Source organism: Hordeum vulgare, chromosome 5H (assembly GCF_904849725.1).
Source record: "Hordeum vulgare subsp. vulgare chromosome 5H, MorexV3_pseudomolecules_assembly, whole genome shotgun sequence".
Classification (NCBI taxonomy): Eukaryota; Viridiplantae; Streptophyta; class Magnoliopsida; order Poales; family Poaceae; genus Hordeum; species Hordeum vulgare.
The window spans coordinates 86,373,246-86,383,327 of record NC_058522.1 but is presented as its reverse complement, the minus strand read 5'-3'; the positions used below and the strand labels follow the sequence as shown (position 1 = coordinate 86,383,327).

The following is a 10,082-nucleotide window of genomic DNA, read 5'->3' as shown; positions in this document are numbered from 1 at the left end:
GAGCTGTTTCCAGACGGAAATGAAAACGACGACGGAAAGCATGTATCTTTTACAGGTGTATTTGGAATGGAAACGAGAATCCAAGCAGGGCCTAAGAGAAACTAGAGATGTGCTTTTTTGTAGTGATAGACACTAGAGAGTGGTGTGTCACAGCATCAGTACAGAAGGCTAGAAGAGTAGCTTTCCTATTGGAGAAAGAGCAAAAAGTTCCTTCTCTGAATGAAATGTAAAATAGAAGTGTTGCTATTATCTGTTTTGCTTACCCGTGGTGTCAATGTTTCTGCTACTTTTCCGCCAAAAAAATTAAAAATTATTGATTTTACTTCTGAGCTCAGTTGGATTAGAGTCGTCTTTCCAATATCTCAAACTTGGTGATATTTTCTCATGAAATTTTAAAAGTTCTTATTTCTGACTTAGGAGCACACCACTTCAATTTCTAAGATCTTGGAAAGATGGTGAAATGTTGGGAATAAGAGGCAAGTTCGTTGAGACAGTTTTGGCCGTCCCATATTTCTTCGAAGATACAAATATCTCACTTCCGAAGATGCAAACATGCACGAGAATGCACGAGAAAACACTGAAGCCGTTTCCATTTTATTATGCTACTTATATTAAAGAAAAAAACATCCTTCTAATCATGTAATAATCGATGCTGTTATGCTACTTATATTTTAGAAAAAAACCCTTATATTTATACAGTAATCGAATTTAATAAAGCTCATTCTGGTGCAAATATGAAAACTTAGGCTATGAACCATCCAGTCCCAAATGAACAGTTGAGAAACAAGCTGAGATGCGTCCAACAACATTATACTTCTGACTTGGAATTCTAATACGACCAAGAACAAAAGATCAAAACTATATAATAATCACGACAAATCATATGTATTCTAGTTTCAGTTTTTATATTATTAATCTAAGTATTCATGTTCTATACAATTAAATCTCACCGAAATATTCTTCAGCCAATTTCAACATCAATGACGGTACAGCCTGTATGGCCTCATCTAGTTGTTTCAAAACATCAGATAAAATAAATGTTTGCAGATACATAACTCTAGTTCAGGAACAAAGTGGAGTGCTCATAACATCAAGGCAGCGAATAATCCAAGTTCAAGCTACATATTAGAGTAATTTGTATAGGAAGCTGCGTGTCAATCCAAGGTTCTCCAGGTGATTTTCACCAAAATCGTGGTAAATTCGTCAAGATTCACCACTTTATCTACTATTCCATGATAGCAAGTGTCGAAGCTGTCTTCCCATGCACCACAGGGGAGCAGTTTCTGAGAAAGTCCGTCATCCTTGGGGGTCCCTTCGATACGAAGATACACGCAGCTGCGTATCACCACGGCTACAACTGAACTTATTTTGCAGCCAGCTTCCGCAACACCCTGGTAGAGACAAATCACATCGTTGTAACCACTGGTCTTGGCATAGAGATTCAGATTAAGGCCACAATCAGGAGCACGGAGTATCTCAACATCAACGAATGCCTGGACTGCATTAACCAGGGCTGCAAACTTGACATCCAGTGAACACTTGTCCCCATAAAGACGCCGATTTTGAATGGATGATTTTGTTGTGTACATGGTGCTGATTTCAGTACATCCTTCAATAAGAAGGTCGCCTTTGGGCCCATCTTCAGGTGGATCTTCAGTACATATACAGAGTTTGAATTCAAACAGCACACGGCTCCTTATGCCAATACCTCGAGCAGGGCTAGTCAGTGATAATCGTGCCATACCCTAAAATTTGGATCAACAGGCATGGCATCATATACTTTAATTAGTGATTACTACAGTAGATCACCTGCAATCACTACAACTGTCTGGTCTGGATATAATTAAGTGTTACGTCTAATAGTGAAATAGTGAGATTGCTTGACTCGGTATGATACCTTTAAACTGGATATTACTGAAATACTGCAGTATGCACTCAGGTGAGTATCTCGAACTTTGAGAATAATGCCTAAATATAATAATTTTTTCGATATAGTACTTGCATCTCATGCATGTGTATTGTAAGTATGATTAAAGAAGCAGGCCAGTAGAAAGTTGCAAGATTGATAGTCAGATTACCATCTTTGGCTTCACAGTTACAGCTTCATGATTCTCAATTTCACGCCTGTAGACATAATTGCGCAAAGGTTCGACCCGATCCCGCGCCGCGAAAAACCCGAATATTTTGGCACATCCAGGCTGGGCATGCTGATAGCCAGCGATTTTGAGATCAATAAACTGCACCATGTCCATTGATCTGCAATGACCCTTATGCGAGCAATCAACAGTCCCAACATTGCTGAAACTGACTGCAAAATTAACAAAAACAGCATGCGGTATTATCAGAGATCTATAGTCATGAACAGACGATGAGAGAAAATCTTCTTTGTTTCATCAAGAGTGGTTCAGTTCTGGAAAATATACTACCAAATGCTGTTTGTTCATTGTTATCACAAAGGATTGACAAAGGAAGAGCTGAGAAGTGAATAAACTGTGTGAGCAGAGGAGGGATCTGGAATGTAGTTTGGATTTGGGGTGGAAGGGGAAATGCTCAAATTTGTTTCACTTGATGCAAATCGGAATAGACGAACAGCATAACAGTTGACAATTGACACCGGGTAAAGCTAGCTAACCACCTGGGTTCAATTCCTAGAATTGACAGGTGATGCACAAGGGTTTTCCCCCATTTATTGAGGATCAAGCTTGGTGCGTGATGGGACCACTCATCAAGATATCTTTGTACTCATGAAAAGATTCTAGTAGACACCTCTTTGCATGGCACTGGTTGCCATCTAGTGGAGTGGCTGGTCACTCCGGTGGTATCCTTGTAGGTGTGAAGGATACCACCTTTGAAGTTGGCTCCATGGCTCGGGGAGAGTTCTATGTGAGCATGGAGGTTTGGGAGCATGCTGCTAACTTAAGTGGGAGGTGATCGTCGTTTATGGCCCGGCTGATCATCGACGATGGCATGCCTTCTTGGAGGAGCTGCACACCAAAATTGATGGCGCCCAACTCCCCGTGGTCGTAGGTGGGGACTTTAACCTACTTCGCCCGACACAGGACAAGAATAATGCCCGAGTGGACCTCTCAAGCATGCAACGCTTCAATGACTAGGTTGCGGATCTTGGTCTTCGTGAGATTGATTGGGTGGGGCGAGATACACCTAGACTAATAGACAGGTGTCCCCCACCTTGAGTGTCCTCGACCGGGTATTCATGTCCCCAGATTGGGAACTCCGTTTCCCCCTAGCATCCCTCCAGGCGATCACTAGGATCGGCTCGAACCATGTTCCGCTGCTTCTATCATCGCAAGATGAGCGGCCTCGCCCCCGCCTCGTTTCAGATTTGAGACCTTTTGGCTCCGCCAGCCAAGCTTCATTGGTGCTATTAAGGAGCATTGGGTGATGGCCAGAGTTGAACCACATAGAGCGATGTCCGTAATGGACGAGTGGCACCACCTTGCCAAAAGGTCTAGACAATTCATGAAGGGTTCGGGTGCGAATGTGGATCGCGACTTGAGGGTCCTAAAGAGCTTATTGCTAGCACAAATCCAGACCCTTGATCTCCAGGCCGACGTGTTGAAAATATACCCTAAAGGCAATAATAAATTAGTTATTATTATATTTCTTTGTTCATGATAATCGTTTATTATCCATGCTATAATTGTATTGATTGGAAACACAAATACATGTGTGGATACATAGACAAAACACTGTCCCTAGTAAGCCTCTAGTTGACTAGCTCATTGATCAAAGATGGTCAAGGTTTTCTGACCATAGACAAGTGTTGTCGCTTGATAACGGGATCACATCATTAGGAGAATCATGTGATGGACTAGACCCAAACTATGTACGTAGCATATTGATCGTGTCATTTTATTGCTATTGTTTTCTGCGTGTCAAGTATTTATTCCTATGACCATGAGATCATATAACTTACTGTCACCGGAGGAATACCTTGTGTGTATCAAATGTCACAATGTAACTGGGTGACTATAAAAGTATTCTACAGGTATCTCCGAAGGTGTCCGTTGAGTTAGTATGAATCAAGACTGGGATTTGTCACTCCGTGTGACGGAGAGGTATCTCGAGGACCACTCGGTAATACAACATCACACACAAGCCTTGCAAGCAATGTGACTAAGTGTAAGTCACAGGATCTTGTATTACAGAACGAGTAAAGAGACTTGCCGGTAACGAGATTGAAATAGGTATGCGGATACCAACGATCGAATCTCGGACAAGTAACATGCCGAAGGACAAAGGGAATGACATACGGGATTATATGAATCCTTGGCACTGAGGTTCAACCGATAAGATCTTCGAAAAATACGTAGGATCCAATATGGGCATCCAGGTCCCGCTATTGGATATTGACCGAGGAGTGTCCCGGGTCATGTCTACATAGTTCTCAAACCCGCAGGGTCTGCACACTTAAGGTTCGATGATGTTTTAGTATAGTTGAGTTATATGTGTGGTTACCAAATGTTGTTTGGAGTCCCGGATGAGACCACGGACATCACGAGGGTTTCCGAAATGGTCCAGAAACGAAGATTGATATATAGGATGGTTTCATTTGGTCACCGGAAAGTTTCAGGCATTACCGACAGTGTACCGGGAGTGACGAATGGGTTCCGGGTGTTTACCGGGAGGTGCCCACCCAACCGGGAGTGAGCCCAAGGCCCTAGGGTGGCGCCACAAGTCCTTATTGGGCTGGTGGAGTCAGCCCAAGAGGGCTATGGCGCCACATAAGAAAATACCAAAAGAAAAGAAAAAGGAAAAGGAAAGAGGGAGGTGGGAAGGAAGAGGACTCCTCCTCCTTCCCAAACCGAATTGGAGGAGTCCTCCTCCTCCTGGAGGCCGGCGCACCTTGAGGGCCTTGTCCCTCAAGGCTAGCCCCTCCCCCTCCCTCCTATATATAGTGGTGATTTAGGGCTTTTTGAGGCACAACTTTGACACGTGCAACTTTAGCCTATTCCACACAGTTTTACCTCTAGATCGGATTTCTGCAGAGCTCAGGCGGAGCCCTGCAGGAGTAGATCATCACCACCACCAGAGCGCCGTCACGCTGCCGGAGAACTCATCTACTTCTCCGTCTTGCTTGCTGGATCAAGAAGGCCGAGATCGTCATTGAGCTGTACGTGTGCTGAACGCGGAGGTGCCGTCCGTTCGGCACTAGATCAGAACGGGTCGTGGGACGGATCGCGAGACGGTTCGTGGGACGGATCGTGGGACAGATCGAGGGACGTGAAGACGTTCCACTACATCAACCGCGTTTCTTAACGCTTCCCGTTGAGCGATCTACAAGGGTACGTAGATCTAATCTCCTCTCGTAGATGGACATCACCATGATAGATCTTCGTGTGCGTAGGAATTTTTTTGTTTCCCATGCAACGTTCTTCAACACGACGGTCCCGGCCTATCCTCTAATGACTGGGCTCTGCAATACAGCCTCAAAGACTCCTTGATGGACATCTATTCTAAGGAGGAAGAATATTGGTGGCGCAGGGGATCCCTGAAGTGGGTCCTATTTGGCGATGCCAATACTGCTTACTTTCACGCCATCGCCAGGGACGGCGTAGGCAATGCACCATCCCCATTCTTTGGGATGGGGTGAGGATGATTCAAGACCCGTACGAGTTGCGCAACCATGTGGATGGCTTTTATAAAGATTTGTTCGCCGGCCGGTGCGGGACGGCATTTCTCTGGCAGACTCTATCTGGTCTGTGGAGCAGCAGGTGTCTACGGCTGAGAACGATGCCTTGGTGGCTCCATTTGAGGAGGCGGAAGTGGAGGCCGTTATTAAATGTATGAACCCGGATTCGGCCCCGGGTCCCGGTGGCTTGCCGGTGCGCTTCTTCCAGGTGTTTTGGCAAACTATCAAGGGGGATGTCCTAGCGTTGTTCCAAGAGTTCTATCGAGGAACGTTGGACATCTCCCGCCTAAATTATGGGAACATCTCCCTTATTCCGAAGGTGCAGGGGGCGGTGGACATTAGGCAGTTCTGGACGATCACAGTGAACGTGGTGTTTCGGATATTGGCCAAGGGGTACGCCACTAGGGTAGCCCTGGTTGCTTCCCGACTTCATCACCCTAACCAGATTGCGTTCACTAAAGGACGGTTAATCCTGGATGGGATTCTCGTCCTCCACGAGATGCTCCATGAAATGAAGAGGAGACATCTTAAGGTGGTGTTTTTCAAGATTGACTTCCATAAGGCATATGATACGGTTCATTGGTCCTTTATTAGGGAAGTCCTGTGGAGGCGTGGCTTCAACCACCATTGGATTGCGCGTGTCATGCAACTCGCGTCGAGTGGGCACACCGCAGTCAACATTAATGGGGTGGTAGGCCCGTTCTTCCCGACGGAGCAGGGGGTTCGGCAGGGGGACCCCTTGTTCCCATTTCTCTTTAACCTGGTAGTAGACGCCCTTGCGGCGATCTTGGACCTCGCCAAGAGGACGAGTCATATTAGGGGTATCTACCCCCACCTCATCCCTGAGGGTGGCCGACGACACGATCTTGATGGTGGAGGGCTCAAACGAGGATATTGCTCACCTGAAGTTCCTCCTCCTCTGCTTTCAGGAGATGTGTGGATTGACGATTAACTTCGCAAAGAGTGAAGTTATGGTGTTGGGTTATTTCGAAGAGGATTCCCACCGTATTGCTAATCGCCTAAATTGTCGATTAGGGTCCTTCCCGACAACTTATCTTGGCATGCCGATCAGTTACTCACGGCTGCAAGAGAAGGAGTTGCACCCCTCGATGGCCAAGGTCCAACATAGGGTAGAACCCTGGCAAGGGCGTTGGCTCTCCAAAGCGACTAGAGTGGTGCTTATTAATTCCTCCATGACTAGCCTGTTGATGTACCTGCTCGGATTCTGCAGTTTGCATGAATCCCTTCATCAGGATATTGCGAAGTACCAATCCCGATTCTTCTGGGCGGAAAAGGGTTACAAGCAGAAATACCATATGGTCAAATGGTCCGTTATTTGCAAACCTAAGGACGAGGGTGGCCTCGGAGTTATCTCGTCGAAGCTATGAACATAGCCCTACTGTCCAAGTGGCTATGGCGGATCGAGACTGGGGATGAGGGAATGTGGCTTGACATTATACATGCCAAGTATTTGCGGGGTCAGCCTCTTGCATTTGCCCCCAGGACTGGAGGCTCCCAGTTCTAGCAGTCGATAATCCAGCTTCTGTCGATTCTCCGGATTGGTTCATCCATTAGGGTTGGCTCAGGCGCTAGCACCCTCTTCTGGCTTGACCGATGGTCAGGCAGTAGACCATTTGCGGAGTGATTCTACGCGTTGTTCTGTATTTGTACTCGGCTGCAGCTTACGGTTGAAGCGGCCTTCACGGATCTTGGATTAGTGGCGTTCTGACGTACCTTTGGCCCGTTGGAACGCGGTCAATGGGAGGAGTTGCTGGAGTGCATTGCCCTGAACTCCCCCTCCTTGGAGCCGGATGCCACTTATTGGCATCTTGAACCGACTGGCTCCTTCTCCACTAAGTCCCTCTATAAGACCATTTTGGCCACTCCGGGACTGCGGGAGCTTAACCTCCTTTGGGAACTTAAGTTGCCCCTAAAGATTATAATTTTTCTCTAGCAGTGGGTGTGTGGGCGGCTACCTTCAGGGACCGAAGTTCTGAAGTGCAACGGCCCTAGTGATGGGTTGTGTCCCCTGTGCGAGGTGGCGGAGCACACCAACCACATCTTCCTGCGGTGCCCGGCCGCAACCTTTCTGTGGGGATGCCTCCGGGATGTTGTGGGTGGTAACTAGTCCCATGATAACCTCCCAGACCTATTTAGTGAGGTCCTGGCATCCCCCCATGAGTCGCCCCCCGCCCTGTGGGTTGCTGTTGGGGCATTGGCATGGACTCTTTGGAATGTGTGAAACAAGCTTGTGATAGAACATGTGATTCCACACCGCTCGACCGATGCCAAATATAAATTGTGTGGCTTGGCGGCCGCTTAGCAAGCGACGGCAGCAGGGGTTCATCGACATCATCAGCACCGGTCTCCGCTCCCGCGCGTCCTTCTTCACCCCACCGCCTCCCCCGCCTCCATCGGAGCCTGACTAGATGCTAGCTTTTGTTTCTTTGGGGTGTGTTGTGTTTTGCCCCCAGCTAAACTTATTATCGCTCTTGACTTCTTTTGTATGACGTTTGGATGCTTGTGGTGGTTGCTTTATAATATAAAGCGGGGGGGGGGCCCTTTTTCGTCAAAGATTCTTCCTAAGCTGAGAAACTTTGGACATTCCTCTAGATGATAATTTGATCCAGGGCATCTCTGTGACAGAACTTTAATTAAGAAAACACTTACTTTCAGATTCATCGGCAAGTCGATACTCCAGATCACATGAATGCCGACTTTCTGGCTTAAATGCTGGAAATCTCCTAAGCGGTCTTGGGCCTCGGATCGAAATCTCTGGATTCATATACACGGCGACTGTCTGCTCATCATCATCACTGCTAACCCTTGGAAAATTGTCAACTGTAAAAGGGCAGTACTTCCCTACACGCTAAATCATTAACCAATCAACAACAAAAAAAAATATTGAGCACCATCTATCATTGATTTTTCCACAAAGATCTATCATTGATTTAGAAGCCAAAATTAAATGGTTCAAAATCTCTAGATGGATCACTTGAGAAATATTCCTCGAAAAAGTATATATCACTTGAGAAAGCTTAGCTATCAAATCAATTGCAGTCTACAAGGCTGTATTCATGCGTAGAAATTACTATTAATACCAAGTGTGCGTGCGTGTGTGTGTGTGTGTGTTATTATTACAAATATGTTCGCAGCTTGGAAGATCAGGTAGGATCTTCACTATGGCTAGGTTCAGTAAAATTAGACCCAATTAGGGGAGAATAACAATCTCCAATTAAATACGGTAGCAGAGCTCCAGTGGAACAGCCAGCTAAGTTTTAAGTTACTTGTAACCTTTTCCTGGAAACTCTACTTATAAAATGATTTGTGATATTCATAATTTATTAGTTTAAGATCAAGAGTGTGTAACCATTTAAATATTATTCTCCCCAAAAGGCAGTATTGTGTTACAGAAATGCTAACAACATACCTAAATCTGAGTAGCTGGCAGGTTACCCAAAGAAAAGATCAACAGTTTTTCCAGCGGTGATTCAACTATTGAACGAGGTCTCAATTTCGTAGAAATAGTTAGCAAAGCAATTATTCGGTTGAAATTCAAACACTGACGGTGTTGGTGCAACTAATTCAGCAAGATATTCTTTCGTATTGCAGGAAAATCTTGTTGATAAAAGGCTCTTACATCAAGGAGCAATGATTTCTAATTCAGAGAGCCAACTGTATCAGGAATTCAGGATACACATAGATCGAAACTAATCAAGTACAGAACATAAACGTCGAATCAATTACGGAGGAAGCAGTGACTTACCTTGGTATTCATCCTCCTCTTCGTCGTCGCTGAGCGCCCATGGGTTGTCGTCCTCTTCGTCGCTGAGCGCCCATGGGTTGTCGTCCTCTTCGTCGCTGGTGGTGGACTTGGACGAGTCCGCAACGTCGTTCGGAGGAGTTGAGGGGGAAAGCGGCCGCTTCTTGCCGCAAGCGGGGCGAGGAGACGCCGCCAATACATCTCCGTCTACCTCCATGGCGGCGCCGCCGCCTTTTATCGATGCAAATTGGATTTGGAGTAATATTTTAGATAGGAGAAATGTTTCTTCCACCTGTCCCAGATCATGTAAAAAAAAAATCCAGCGCCCGATCCTATTTGACGCCTTAAGCAGCAATTTCGCTAACTGGCGCACACCCAGGGGCGGACCCAGCCCAAGAATTTAGTGGAGGCCGAACTGACTGGGGGCCCAAATATTTGATTAACTGGGGGCCCAATTAATAAAATATTAGGCATTATAATAGTAAAAATAGAGATTGACTGAGGCCCGGGGCCCCACTCGGATCAACATAGGTCCGCCGCTGCGCACACCCCTTACAAATGGGCCGGCCGATGTAGTTTTTTTATGGGAAAAGATTACATTCTATCGACTGATCACGCGCGCCCGTCTGCCGGCTCCATGGTTGTTCGATCATGTGTTGATCAGAC

General features: G+C 46.2%; 1 protein-coding gene across 6 annotated transcripts; it reads right to left on the bottom strand.

Annotated features, from left to right (window-relative positions):
* Nucleotides 1-1,008: 1,008 nt before the first annotated feature.
* On the bottom strand, nt 1,009-9,712 carry LOC123396594. Of its 6 annotated transcripts, none has more exons than XM_045091488.1 (5): nt 9,505-9,712; nt 9,420-9,471; nt 8,324-8,515; nt 2,079-2,308; nt 1,009-1,745 (listed from the first exon to the last, which is right to left on the bottom strand). In XM_045091488.1, exons 1-5 carry the CDS (start codon nt 9,631-9,633, stop codon nt 1,155-1,157), a joined length of 1,194 nt encoding a protein of 397 aa, XP_044947423.1. In that variant the 5' UTR covers nt 9,634-9,712; the 3' UTR covers nt 1,009-1,154. The 6 variants fall into 6 exon arrangements, with proteins under 6 accessions (XP_044947423.1, XP_044947424.1, XP_044947421.1 ...); XM_045091489.1 differs by having other exon boundaries at nt 8,324-8,522; nt 9,505-9,710; XM_045091486.1 differs by having other exon boundaries at nt 9,420-9,712.
* Between the last annotated feature and the right edge of the window lie 370 nt (nt 9,713-10,082).

Excerpts from the sequence above, each read along its gene's own strand:
- LOC123396594 (XM_045091486.1), bottom strand. The coding sequence starts at position 9,633 with ATGGAGGTAGACGGAGATGTATTGGCGGCGTCTCCTCGCCCCGCTTGC. Across the intron at positions 2,309-8,323 it reads ACTTGCCGATGAATCTGAAA|TCAGTTTCAGCAATGTTGGG; the intron begins GTAAGTGTTTTC and ends TTAATTTTGCAG. Across the intron at positions 1,746-2,078 it reads TAACTGTGAAGCCAAAGATG|GGTATGGCACGATTATCACT; the intron begins GTAATCTGACTA and ends TCCAAATTTTAG.